The sequence below is a fragment of the Physeter macrocephalus genome, chromosome 21, assembly GCF_002837175.3.
Source record: "Physeter macrocephalus isolate SW-GA chromosome 21, ASM283717v5, whole genome shotgun sequence".
Classification (NCBI taxonomy): Eukaryota; Metazoa; Chordata; class Mammalia; order Artiodactyla; family Physeteridae; genus Physeter; species Physeter macrocephalus.
Window position 1 is genome coordinate 30,314,237 of NC_041234.1, and position 15,041 is coordinate 30,329,277.

At 38.2% G+C, this 15,041-nt stretch overlaps 1 protein-coding gene across 1 annotated transcript in view; it reads left to right on the forward strand.

Annotated features, from left to right (window-relative positions):
* DGKK (diacylglycerol kinase kappa) overlaps window positions 1-15,041 on the forward strand; it is a 173,605-nt gene that overhangs the window by 72,411 nt on the left and 86,153 nt on the right. Inside the window, exons 5-6 of the mRNA XM_024116921.1 lie at window positions 14,253-14,388; window positions 14,860-14,963. Of these exons, the coding sequence (XP_023972689.1) occupies window positions 14,253-14,388; window positions 14,860-14,963 (240 nt within the window). The remainder of the gene's footprint in view (window positions 1-14,252; window positions 14,389-14,859; window positions 14,964-15,041) is intronic.

Below are 15,041 nucleotides of genomic sequence, written 5' to 3' on the forward strand. Positions count from 1 at the left end.
CCTTTTTTCTTGATGAGTCTGGCTAATGGTTTATCAATTTTGTTTGTCTTCTCAAAGAACCAGCTTTTACTTTTATGGATCTTTGCTATCGTTTCCTTCATTTCTTTTTCATTTATTTATTATCTGATTTTTATGATTTCTTTCCTTCTGCTAAATTTGGGTTTTTTTGTTCTTCTTTCTCTAATTGCTTTAGGTGCAATGTTAGGTTGTTTATTCGAGATGTTTCCTGTTTCTTAAGTTAGAATTTTATTGCTATAAACTTCCCTCTTAGAACTGCTTTTGCAGCCTCCCATAGGTTTTGGGTCGTCATGTCTCCATTGTCATTTGTTTCTAGGTATTTTTTGATTTCCTTTTTGAAGTCTTCAGTGATCTCTTGTTTATTAAGTAGTGTATTGTTTAGCCTCTATGTGTTTGTATTTTTTACAGATTTTTTTCCTGTAATTGATATCTAGTCTAACAGCGTTGTTGTCAGAAAAGTTGCTTGACACAATTTCAATTTTCTTAAATTTACCAAGGCTTGATTTGTGACCCAAGATATGATCTATATTGCAGAATGTTCCATGAGCACTTGAGAAAAATGTTTATTCTGTTGTTTTGGGATGGAGTGTCCTCTAAATATCAATTAAGTCCATCTTGTTTAATGTATCATTTAAAGCTTGTGTTTCCTTATTTATTTTCATTTTGGATGATCTGTCCATTGGTGAGATTGGGGTGTTAAAGTCCCCTACTATGAATGTGTTACTGTCGATTTCCCCTTTTATGGCTGTTAGTATTTGCCTTATGTAATGAGGTGCTCCTATGTTGGGTGCATAAATATTTACAATTTGTATACATTCTTCTTGGATCAATCCCTTGATCATTATGTAGTGTCCTTCTTTGTCTCTTGTTATAGTATTTATTTTAAAGTCTGTTTTGTCTGATATGAGAATTGCTCCTCCAGGTTTCTTTTGATTTCCATTTGCATGGAATATCTTTTTCCATCCCCTCACTTTCAGTCTGTATGTGTCCCTCGGTCTGAAGTGGGGATCTTGGAGACAGCATGTATATGGGTCTTATTTTTGTATCCATTCAGCCAGTCTTTGTCTTTTGGTGGGAGCATTTACTCCATTTACATTTAAATTAATTATCGATATGTATGTTCCTATTCCCATTTTCTTAATTGTTTTCTGTTTGTTATTGTAGGTCTTTTCCTTCTCTTGTGTTTCTTGCCTAGAGAAATTCCTTTAGCATTTGTTGTAAAGCTGGTTTGGTGGTGCTGAACTCTCTCAGCTTTTCCTTGTCTGTAAAGGTTTTAATTTCTCCATCAAATCTGAATGAGATCCTAGCTGGGTAGGGTAATCTTGCCTGTAGGTTTTTCTCCTTCATCACTTTATATATGTTCTGCCACTCCCTTCTGGCTTGCAGAGTTTCTGCTGAAAGATCAGCTGTTAACCTTATGTGGATTCCCTTGTGTGATATTTGTTTTTTTTCCCTTGCTGCTTTTAATATGTTTTCTTTTTATTTAATTTTTGATAGTTTGATTAATATGTGTCTTGGCGTGTTTCTCCTTGAATTTATCCATTATGGGACTATCTGTGCTTCCTGGAGTTGACTAACTCTTTCCTTTCCCATATTAGGGAAATTTTCAACTATAATCTCTTCAAATATTTTCTCAGTCCCTTTCTTTTTCTCTTCTTCTGGGACCCCTAAAATTCTAATGTTAGTGAGTTTAATGTTGTCCCAGCGGTCTCTGAGACTCTCCTCAGTTCTTTTCATTCTTTTTTCTTTATTCTGCTCTGCAGTACTTATTTCCACTATTTTATCTTCCAGGTCACTTATTCGTTCTTCTGCCTCAGTAATTCTTCTATTGATCCCTTCTATAGTATTTTTAATTTCATTTATTGTGTTGTTCATCATTGCTTTTTCCTCTTTAGTTCTTCTAGTTCCTTGTTAAATGTTTCTTGCATCTTCTCCATTCTATTTCCAAGATTTGGGTCATCTTTACTATCATTATTCTGAATTCTTTTTCAGGTAGACTGCCTATTTCCTCTTCCTTTGTTAGGTCTGGCGGGTTTTTACCTTGCTCCTTCATTGCTGTGTGTTTTTCTATCTTTTCATTTTGCTTCTCTTACTGTGTTTGGGGTCTCTTTTTTGCTGGCTGCAGGTTCGTAGTTCCTATTGTTTTTGGTGTCTGTCCCCAGTGGCTAAAATTGGTCCAGTGGGTGGTGTAGGCTTCCTGGTGGAAGGGACTAGTGCCTCTGTTCTGGTGGATGAGGCTGGATCTTGTCTTTCTGGTGGGCAGGTTCACGTCTGGAGGTGTGTTTCGGGGTGTCTGTGGCCTTATTATGATTGTAGGCAGCCTCTCTGCTAATGGGTGGTGTTGTGTTCCTGTCTTGCTCGTTGTTGGGCATAGTGTGTCCAGCACTGTAGCTTGCTGGTCATTGAGTGAAGCTGGGTATTGGTGTTGAGATGGAGATCTCTGGGAGATTTTCGCCATTTGATATTACATGGAGCTGGGGGGTCACTTGTGGACCAGTGTCCTGAAGTTGGCTCTCCCATGTCAGAGGTACAGCACTGACTCCTGGCTGCAGCACCAAGTGCCTTTCATCCACATGGAAAAAGAGGAAAAGGGGAAAAAATATATGTTGCTCTCAAAGTCCATCTCCTTAATTTAGGATGATTTGTTGTCTATTCAGGCATTCCACAGATGCAGGGTACATCAAGTTGATTGTGGAGATTTAATCTGACGCTCCTGAGGCTGCTGGGAGAGATTTCCCTTTCTCTCCTTTGTTTGCACAGCTCCTGGGATTCAGCTTTGGATTTGGCCCTGCCTCTGCATGTAGGTCGCCGGAGGGCGTCTGATCTTCTCTCAGACAGGACGGGGTTAAAGGAGCAGCTGATTTGGGAGCTCTGGCTCACTCAGGCCAGGGGGTGGGAGGGGTACAGATGGCGGGGCAAGCCTGCAGCGGCAGAGGCCAGCATGACGTTTCACCAGCCTGGGGCACGCCATGCGTTCTTCCGGGGAATTTGTCCCTGGATCATGGGACCCTGGCAGTGGCAGGCTGCACAGGCTCCCAGGAGGGTAGGTGTGGATAGTGACCTGTGCTCACACACAGGCTTCTGGGTGGCAGCAGCAGCAGCCTTAGCATCTCATGCCCATCTCTGGGGTCCGCGCTGTTAGCCGTGGCTTGCGCCCATCTCTGGAGCTCCTTTAAGGAGTGCTCTTAATCCCCTCTCCTCACGCACCAGGAAACAAAGAGGGAAGAAAACGTGTCTTGCCTCTTCGGCAGCTCCAGACTTTTTCCCGAACTCCTCTGGAGCTCCTTTAAGCGGTGCTCTTAATCCCCTCTCCTCGCGCTCAGGAAACAAAGAGGCAAGAAAAAATCTCTTGTCTCTTCAGCAGCTCCAGACTTTTTCCCGGACTCCCTCCCAGCTTGTGGTGGCACACTAGCCCCCTTATGGCTGTGTTCATGCCGCTAACCCCAGTCCTCTCCCTAGGATCTGACCTCCGAAAACCGAGCCTCAGCTCCCAACTCCCACCCGTCCTGGCGGGTGAGCAGACAAGCCTCTCGGGCTGGTGAGTGCCGGTCGGCACCGATCCTCTGTGCGGGAATCTCTCCGCTTTGCCCTCCGCACTCCTGTTGCTGCACTCTCGTCCGTGGCTCTGAAGCTTCCCCCCCTCCGCCACTCGTTGTCTCTGCCTGCGAAGGGGCTTCCTAGTGTGTGGAAACCTTTCCTCCTTCACAGCTCCCTCCCACTGGTACAGGTCCCGTCCCTATTCTTTTGTCTCTGTTTTTTCTTCTTTCTTTTGCCCTACCCAGGTACGTGGGGAGTTTCTTGCCTTTTGGGAGTTCTGAGGTCTTCTGCCGGAGTTCAGTAGGTGTTCTATATGAGTTGTTCCACATGTAGATGTATTTCTGATGTATTTGTGGGAAGGAAGGTGAACTCCACGTCTTACTCTTTCGCCTTCTTGAAGCTCCTCCTGTGCAATCCCCTTGTATGTTATTTGTTGTTTTTCCCTTGCTGCTTTTAATATATTTTCTTTGTATTTAGTTTTTGACAGTTTGATTAATATGTATGTGTCTTGGCATGTTTCTCCTTGGATTTATCCTGTATGGGACTCTCTGTGCTTCCTGGGCTTGATTGACAATTTCCTTTCCCATATTAGGGAAGTTTTCAACTATACTCTCTTAAAATATTTTCTCAGTCCATTTCTTTTTTTCTTCTTCTTCTGGGATCCCTATAATTCGAATGTTGGTGCATTTCCGGAGTTCAGTAGGTGTTCTATATGAGTTGTTCCACATGTAGATGTATTTCTGATGTATTTGTGGGAAGGAAGGTGAACTCCACGTCTTACTCTTTCGCCTTCTTGAAGCTCCTCCTGTGCAATCCCCTTGTATGTTATTTGTTGTTTTTCCCTTGCTGCTTTTAATATATTTTCTTTGTATTTAGTTTTTGACAGTTTGATTAATATGTATGTGTCTTGGCATGTTTCTCCTTGGATTTATCCTGTATGGGACTCTCTGTGCTTCCTGGGCTTGATTGACAATTTCCTTTCCCATATTAGGGAAGTTTTCAACTATACTCTCTTAAAATATTTTCTCAGTCCATTTCTTTTTTTCTTCTTCTTCTGGGATCCCTATAATTCGAATGTTGGTGCATTTAATGTTGTCCCAGTGGTCTCTGAGACTGTCCTCAATTCTTTTCATTCTTTTTTCTTTATTCTGCTCTGCAGTATTTATTTCCACTATTTTATCTTCCAGGTCACTTATCCGTTTTTCTGCCTCAGTTATTCTGCTTTTGCTTCCTTCTAGAGAATTTTTAATTTCATTTATTGTGTTGTTCATCATTATTTGTTTGCTCTTTAGTTCTCCTAAGTCCTTGTTAAATGTTTCTTGTATTTTCTCCATTCTATTTCTAAGAGTTTGGATCATCTTTACTATTATTACTCTGAATTCTTTTTCAGGTAGACTTCCTATTTCCTCTTCATTTGTTTGGTCTGGTGTGTTTTTACCTTGCTCCTTCATCTGCTGTGTGTTTTTCTGTCTTCTCATTTGCTTAACTTACTGTGTTTGGGGTCTCCTTTTCGCAGTCTGCATGTTCATAGTTCCCATTGTTGTTGCTGTCTGCCCCCAGTGGCTAAAGTTAGTTCAGTGTGTTGTATAGGCTCCCTATTGGAGGGGACTAGTTCCTGTGTTCTGGTGGATGAGTCTGGATCTTGTCTTTCTGGTAGTCAGCACCACATCTGGTGGTGTGTTTTGGGGTGTCTATGACCTTTTTATGGTTTTAGGCAGCCTCTCTGCTAATAGGTGGGGTTGTGTTCCTTTCTTGCTAGTTGTTTGGCATAGGGTGTCCAACACTGTAGCTTGCTGGTTGTTGAGTGGAGCTGGGTCTTAGCATTGATATGGAGATCTCTGGGATATCTTTCGCCATTTGATATTATGTGGAGCCGGGAGGTCTCTGGTGGTCCAATGTCCTGAATTTGGCTTTCCCACCTCAGAGGCACAGATGCAAAAATTCGTAATGAAATACTAGCAAACCAAATTCAATAGCACATTAAAAGGATTATACACTGTAACCATGAGGGATTTATCCCAGGGATGCAACAATATTTCAATATACATAAATCAAACAATGTGTTACAATACATTAACAAAATGAAAGAAAAAAAACACATGATCATCTCAATAGATGCAGAAAAAGCATTTGACAAAATTCAACACCAATTCATCATTAAACCTTTCAACAAAATAAGTATAGAAAGATCTTGCCTCAACACAATAAAGGCCATATATGAAAAGCCCATAGACAACATTATAATTAATGGGAAAAAAACTGAACGCTTGCCCTCTAAGATCTGGTACAAGGCAAGGCTGCATACTCTCACCACTTCTTTTCAACATAGTACTGGAAATCCAAGCCAGAGCAATTGGGCAAGAAAAAGAATTAAAAAGCACCCAAACTGGAAAGGAAGAAGTAAAATTGTCTCTGTTTGCAGACAACATGATCATATATGTAGAAAAACCTAGAGACTCAACAAAATAATTGTTACAACTAACAAACAAATTCAGTAAAGTCATAGGGTACAAAATCAACATGCAAAAAATCACTCAGTTTTGTATACACAAACAGTGAACTATTTGAAAGGAAAGTTAAGATAATAAGCCCATTCACAATAGCAACAAGAATAATAAAATACTTAAGAATAAACTTAAACAAAGAAGTGAAAAACATACACTGAAAATTATAAAACATTGATGAAGGAAAGTAAAGAATACATAGATAAATGGATAGACATCCCATGTTCATGGATCGTAAGAATTAATATTGTTAAAATGTCCATGCTACACAAAGTAATCTACAGATTTAATACAATCGCAATCAAAATCCAATGGTATTCCCTACATAAATAGAAAGAGCAATCCTAAAATTAATATGGAACCAAAAACATCCCCAAATAGCCAAAGCAATTTTGAGCAAGAAGAGCAAAGCTGGAGGCATCACACTTCCTGATATCAACATACATTACAAAGCTCTAGTAATCAAAACAGTATTGTACTGGCATAAAAACAGACATACAGACCAATGGAACAAAATAGAGAGCACAGAAATAAATCCATGCTTTTACAGTCAACTGATTTCCAGAAGGGTGCCAAGAACACAAAATTGGGGAAGTGTAGTCTTCAATAAATGGTGTTGGGAAAATTAGATATCCACATGCAGGAGAATGAAATTGGACCATTACCTCACACCATGTACAAAAAATCAACTCAGGCTGAATAAAGACTTAAGTGTAAGACCTAAAACTTTAAAACTACTAGAAGAAAACAGAGAAAAACCTTCTTGACATTGACTGGGACAATGATTTCTTGGATATGACTCCAAAAGAACAGGGAACAAAAGCTAAAATAAACAAGTGAGATTACATCAAGCTAAATCAACTGAGTGAACAGGTAACCTAGAAATGGGAGAAAATATTTACAAGCCATATATCTGATATGAGGTTAATATCTAAAATACATAAGGAACACCTACAACTCAATAGTTTAAAAAACCCCACAAATAATCTGTTTTTAAAATGGGTGAGGGACCTGTATAGATATTTTTCCAAAGAAAACATAAAATGGATAAAAAGTTAAGTGCTCAACACCATTAATCATTAGGGAAATGAAAATCAAAACCACAATGAGATATCATCTCACCCTTGTTAAAATGGCTCTTATCATCAGAATAGCTATCATCAAAAAGTCTACAAATAATAAATGCTAGAGAGGGTTGGAGAATAAGAAACCTTCCTACACTGTTGAAAGGAATGCAAATTGGTGCAACCACTATGGAAAACAGTACAGAGGTTCCTTTAAAAACTAAAAATAGAAATACAATATGACACAGCAGTCCCATTCCTGGGTAGATGAAAACTCTAATTCGAAAAGATACATGCACTCCAATGTTCATAGCAGCACTATTTACAATAGCCAAGACATGGAAAGAACCCAAGTGTCCATCAACAAACTATTGGCTTAAGAAGATGTGAGATATATATACATTGGTATATTACTCAGCCATAAAAAAGAATGAAAGATTGTCATTTGCAGCAACATGAATGGCCCTAGAGAATATTATACTTAGTGGAGTAAGTCAGACAAAGACAAATATTATATCACTTATATGTGGAATCTAAAAATCAATACTAATGAATCTGTGTACACAACAGAAACAGACTCATAGATACAGAAAACAAACTTATGGTTATCAAAGGGGAAAGGGAGTGGGGAGGGATAAATTAGAAGTATGGGATTAACATATATACACTACTATATATAAAATAGATAACCAACAAGGACCTACTGTATAGCACAGGGAACTATACTCAATATTCTGTAATAACCTATATGGGAAAAGAATCCGAAAAAGAATGAATATATATATATTATATGTAATGTATATATAATATATAACTGAATCACTTTGCTGTATACCTGAAACTAATATAACATTGTTAATCAACTATACTTCAATTTAAAAAGCAAATCAGTCTTTAACTATTAATAACTTGGCTCCCAAATTTAGCTGCACTTTACAACTTTCAGTAATCAAATTAGTTGTAGGGCAAAACCAATACATGAATGTATATTTTCAAAAGATTGTATGATGTAACTCTTTTTTCTTAAAGAGATATATTATGACTCTGCTAAAATAAAAATAATATATTTCTAAAAGATCTGAAAAAATAGATATATATGTATGTATAACTGAATCACTTTGCTGTACATCTGAAACTAACACAACATTGTAAATCAAGTATACTTCAATAAAAATAAATAAATAAATTTTTTGAAAATCTCCTAATGCCACATAAAGATAAAATAATGTAAAATAACTTCACAATAAACTTTAAAAAAAGAAGTATGGGATTAATAGATACAAACTACTATACATAAAATAGATAAGCAAAAAGGATTTACTTATTGCACAGGGAACCATATTCAATATCTTATAATATCCTATAATGTAAAATAATCTGAAAGAATATATATCTATATAATTGAATCACTTTGCTGTACACCTGAAACTAACACAATATTGTAAATCAACTATACTTCAATTTTAAAAAAGCAAATCAGTCTTTAACTACTAATAACTTGGCTCTCAAATTTAGCTGCACTTTACAAATTTTAGTAATCAAATTAATCAGAGGACAAAACCAATATATGAATGTATATTTTCAAAAGATTGTATGATGTAGCTCTTTTTTCTTAAAGAGATATATTCTGAATCTTTGCTAAAATAAAAAAATATATAATTATTTTTAAAAGATCTGAAAACAATATATATGTATGTATAACAATCACTTTGCTGTACACCTGAAACTAACACAATATTGTAAATCAACTATACTTCAAATTTTAAAAAAAGAAAAACAAAAGAAAATCAAAAAAGAGGGACTTCCCTGGCAGTCCAGTGGTTAAGACTCTGAGCTTACACTGTAGAGGGTGCAGGTTCAGTCCCTGGTTGGGGAACTAAGATCCCGCATGCCGCGTGATGTGGCCAAAAAAAAAGACAAGAGACAACAAATGCTGGCAAGAATGTGGAGAAAAGAGAAAACTTGTACACTTTTGGTGGGACTATAAATTGGTACAGCCATTATGGAAAGTAGTACTAAGGTTTCTCAAAGTATTAAAAAATATAACTACATTATGACCCAGCAATCTCACTTCTGGGTATATATCCAAAGGAAATGAAATCAGCATCTTGAAGAGATATCAGAACTCCCATGTTTCTTTCAGCATTATTCACAACAGCCAAGATACAGACACAACCTAACTGTCCCTCAATGGATAAAATGGATTTTTAAAATGTGATATATATATAGATATAGATATATACATACAAATACAATGGAATATTTTTCAGCCTGAAAAAAGAAGGAAATCTTGCCAGTTGTAACAACACAGATGAACCTGAGGACAGTATGCTACATTAAATAAGCCAAACAGAGAAAGACAATACTGTATGTTCTCATTTATATGTGGAATCTAAAATCGTTGGAACTCTAGAAGCAGAGAGAAGAATTACCAAGTGCTAAGGAGAGGGGGAAATGTGGAGATGTTGGTTAAGCGGTACAAAGTTTCAGTTATGCAGGAGAATAAGTTCTGGAGGTCTAATGTACAACAATGTGACCATAAGTAACAATCATTTCTTTTATACTAAAATTTCCTAAGAGAGAAGATCTTAAGTGCTCTAAACACACATTAAAAAAAAAAAAGAAGGAAAGAAAGTGGTAACTATCCGAGGTGATAAGTTAATTAGCTTGATTGTGGTGATGATTTCAGTACATATGTATATCAAATCATTAAATTCAATATGTACAATTTTAATTGTCAAATACACCTCAATTTTAAAAATTTACTTTAAAAAAAGAAAATTAGTTTTTCTGGTGGGTAGACTAGATGAATTCAAACATTCCTTTCAACTTGAAAAGCTTATAATTCTAAGATTTCATTAAGTAGGTGAGAAAAAAAAACCTCAGAGAAGTTCAGTTGCCTTGCCTGAAATCACATAATTTATTGTGGCAGAATTGAGATCTTAGCTCTCCTAACTCTAAATCCATGCTCTTGGAAAGACATCTTAAATTTTGCCTAATTATCTTTTCTCTCCTCTAGTCCCCACCCCTTGTGAGTATGTGGTAGCCCGATAGGCAACTAAGTGGTACTAAGCCAGACAACTAGGCTGTATAGATCAACAAATAGATTCAAATTGGCTAAATGACTCTCTAGCTCATGTGTAGCATCTCCATGGCTAGTGGTTTTCTCAGGATGAACACAATTTACACTTATTGTCCCAGCATAATTACATACTATAGCTTCCCCTTTCACTGTTCAAAGTGTCCTGATTTGGATGATATGGTCACCCTACCAATGGCCAACCTGGGAGGCTCTAACATTCTATAGTTTCCAAAACCTTGGTATAACAAAGAAGTTGGCTTCAAGTTACTGTACGAACCACTAATTTTGTTTTGTCTAAACACAGCCTTTCATCACATAAACCATTCCAAACAAGATTCTTTTAAGGAAACACATCTTTGGAAGATTTTGTGCTTTATGGGATGTTATATCTGAGACTTTTATGCACTTTGAAAATACTTAATATTATTAAGTCCTCACACTTGGACAGTTCTTTAGAGTTTACCAAACACCTGGACTGACAAGATCTCCTTTAACGAATATACAAATAATTAATGAACCTATCTGGGTTCTGGATTATGCTGAAAGGGATTCAGGAGATGGAGAAAATAGCCTTAGCTGCTCTAAAACAGTGAAGAATCAGATTGGAGTGATGGTCTCTGCATGAATGTATTAACCTATGTATTTTAGAGAACATAAAAATCAAACATAAAACCCAACAACCACACATTAAAAGCCTTAACATTCAGAGATCAGTGGTTTGTATACATGCCACAGTTCTTCATCTGTCTTCAAAGTCAATTTTTAATCTGTGTCAATTACTAGAAAGGCCTGTAATGACGTACTGTGTTAGTTTCCCAGGACTGCCATATCAAATCCACAAACTGGGTGAATTAAGATACTTCTCTCACAGTTCTGGAGTCTACAAGTAAAAAATCAATGTGTTGGCAGGGCTGTGCTCTTTCTGAAGGCTCTAGAAGAGAATCCTTCTTTGCCTCTTCTTAGCTTCTGGTGATTGCAGGCATTCCTTGGCTTGTAGATGCATCATTCCAATCTCTGCCTCTATCATCAAATGATGTCTCTCCTGTGTCTGTCCAAATTTCCCTCTTCTACAATGAGATACCATCTCACACTGGTCAGAATGGCCATCATCAAAAAATCTACAAACAATAAATGCTGGAGAGGGTGTGGAGAAAAGGGAACCCTCTTGCACTGTTGGTAGGAATGTAAATTGATACAGCCACTATGGAGAACAGTATGGAGGTTCCTTAAAAAACTAAAAATAGAACTACCATACGACCCAGCAATCCCACTACTGGGCATATACCCTGAGAAAACCATAATTCAAAAAGAGTCATGTACCACAATGTTCATTGCAGCTCTATTTACAATAGCCAGGACATGGAAGCAACCTAAGTGTCCATCGACAGATGAATGGATAAAGAATATGTGGCACATATATCCAATAGACTATTACTCAGCCATAAAAAGAAAGGAAAGAGAGGTGGATGGACCTAGAGTCTGTCATACAGAGTGAAGTAAGTCAGAAACAGAAAAACAAACACCGTATGCTAACACATATATATGGGATCTAAAAAACAAACAAAAAAATGGTCATGAAGAACCTAGGGGCAAGATGGGAATAAAGACGCAGACCTACTAGAGAATGGACTTGAGGATATAGGGAGGGGGATGGGTAAGCTGGGACAAAGTGAGAGAGTAGCATGGACATATATGCACAACCAAACGTAAAATAGATAGCTAGTGGGAAGCAGCCGCATAGCACAGGGAGATCAGCTCGGTGCTTTGTGACCACCTAGAGGGGTGGGATAGGGAGGGTGGGAGGGAGGGAAACGCAAGCGGGAAGAGATATGGGGATATATGTATATGTATTAACTGATTCACTTTGTTATAAAGCAGAAACTAACACTCCATTGTAGAGCAATTATACTCCAATAAAGATGTTAAAAAATAAAAAGTAAAAAATTTTTAAAAAGAGGGAAAGGACACCAGTCACTAATCCATTATGACAACATCTTAAATTGATTATATCTATAAAGATTCTATTTTCAAATATGGTCACATTCACAGGTACCAGGTACTTGAATATATTTTGGCAGGGAACACAATTCAGCATACAACATGTACTCATCCAGGGTGGTATGCATCAAAGTTTTCTTATACAATAGGATGCACTTAAGGAATATAAATCCCACCTCCTCCACTGCTGAACCAAAACAATGTCCATTTTATATATTTTTATATTCTGTAGCTAATTGGAGCATGAAATTCAATATTCTACCCAGGCAGAGTTCATCATTTCTTCCATTTGTACTGTAGAAACTTGAACATTATAGGAGAGCTCACTTTTCACTCTACACTGGAGTGATCTGTTTAGGAAATTGTCTCCTACAGTAGACTATGAGCTCCATGCGGGCAAGAACTATGGATCATTCATCTCTGGATCTCTAGTGCCTAGCTTTATAGATGACACAAAGTAGCTCTTAGTAATTATTGGAAGAAAGAAGGAGGCTGGAGGTAGAAGGAAGGTACTTGTAAAGTTATAATCTAGTGGCATGGGAAGTAGAAAGGTGCTAGTTGCTCAGCATGTCAAAGCCAAGACTATGTCACTTCCTTAGGACTCTCCACTCTCTACTTTGATCTTCTCGGAACTTTGCCAGGGTTTCAGTATGCAAAAAATAATACAATCACAAAGTGACTCCATACTAGGTGAGCCTTTAGCACATCAAAGTAGCTTTTCCTTCCAGAAGCTTCCTGGTCATTCCAACAGCAGCTTATGTGCATAAACGCATTCCAGAGGGGGAAGGAGGGATCAGAGAATACCATGTACAGGCTATGTTTTAGATGACGAATTCCTATAAGTTGATCAAGATTGAACACTAAATATGGCAGATCCCTCAATAGCGCTTTCTCTCTCTCCCTCTCTGCCTCTCTCTGTCTCTCTCTCTAGTGGACCAGTATCAGCTAGCATCAGGAAGAATATATAGTTCATTTTAAAGTCTTATGCCTTTACACACCCAACAGATTATAACGTCAAGAATAAAAAGCTGAATGCATATGCTTATGTCTACATTCCAGAGGAAGGCAGAGAAGGAAGAGATCAGACATTCAGAGGAATTATAGAAAAGGTGGAAGTGTCCTGTGGAATGCACACCCAGAACAAATTTGGAAGTTTTTGGTGCCCACTCCTCCCCTTCCCCTTTTAATCCCAAAACTAGTTTCTGGTATGCCCTGTGCCAGCCCCATAGTCCTGAGTGTCAGGCTGTGATAAACAAATATAGCATTTATAGGGAGGTTAATAGTAAATGTCAAATTGAATACCATGAAAGAGGACACCAAACAGAATGCCATTCCATGAGGACAGAGACTTTATCTTGTTCATCAGTGCCTTGAAAAGTGCCAAGCACATAGCAGTTACTCAGTAAAAATTTAATGAATTTTGAATGAATTAAATTGATTAACCAGGCAATTGCTATAGGCAGTCAGAACATGTTATTCAGAAAAGAATACTGGGACAAGAAGCCTCTGAAATGAAACTGTTGTCCCAGCAATGCAATGCTCTCCTCACTTGGCAGCAGTAGGTCCAGGAAGGGTAATGTATATCTCCAGGAGGTAGCTAAAGCCTGACAAGCATTCCTTAGCCTAGAGTCAGAGCCCAGTCTCCTCCCTTTCTTGCCTGGCAGGAGGGCTTGGATATCACTGAATTTCCCACTCAACACCTCCTTTTGCTGACTACTCAAAGAGAGCCAAGGCCAAGGCTAACAGAACTAATTTTGCTTAGGCTAAACCAATGAAATGGTTTAGCCAAGGAGTATAAAGATCATCACTCCTGCCTTCAGTCCCTGTTCCAGGATCTACCACCCCCTCATTCCTTTTCCCTTTCCAAAACCACTGGGAAAAAACAGAGATGGGAGATTTGTTAAGTATTGGCTCAACTTTGATTCTTCCTCTCCACGTGCTCTGACACCTTATGTAGCTGGCCATTTCAGCCTTAGCATTCAGATATTCTGGGCTTCCCTAATCCGTCTCTGTGATTAACTCTCTATTCTTCTCTTTGATTTATTTTAGATACCTGCAGCAGAAAACAACCCTTTTCTTGTTGGTATGCACTATTGGTACTCAAGCCACAGTCCCCGGACCCAGCACTGCAATGTTTGTCGAGGGACCATTCCTGCCTTATCTCGAAATGTTATCATCTGCGAAGGTACATTTCTGATTCCTTTAGGAAGTGGAGCTCAATGAGTGGAGATGGGTGTGAAGGAGCTCATGCAGCTTTAGTATCATTGACTCACACTAGGTCACTGATTCTAGTGTAAGGTTAACCCTGACACTTAACAGACGGGGGGAAGGAGACAGGAGAAAACTGGCATGAGGGGGAATTCTCATTAATCAAAAGGGAGGGTTGGGTCTGGGAGGATTGGACAGTACAGTCACAGGTTTGGAAAAATAGAAATCACCTCATTCTTACCATCAATTTCAATTCAAGTCAGGTAATAGAAAATTTGGCCAGGAAGAATACAAAGAAACTGAAATATATGGAAAATAAGCCTTTGGAGTTAAGTCACAACTACTTAGATGCATCTAGGTTCTAACTTTTAGAGCAGCTTAGGGAAGGAAGTTAGAATCTTCATTGTCACCAGATTCACATCCATCTTTTTTTCTTCCTCTTTCACAGTGTGCAAAGTAAAGTCTCACAGATTATGTGCTTTAAGAGCAAGCAAAGATTGCAAATGGAATACATTATCCATTACTGATGACCTCCTCATGCCTGCAGATGAAGTAGTGAGTACCAGCCATGCTTTCTCATAATCGCTCTTTTCCATCTCCCCTTGAGTCACGACACACAGGGGAAGGAAG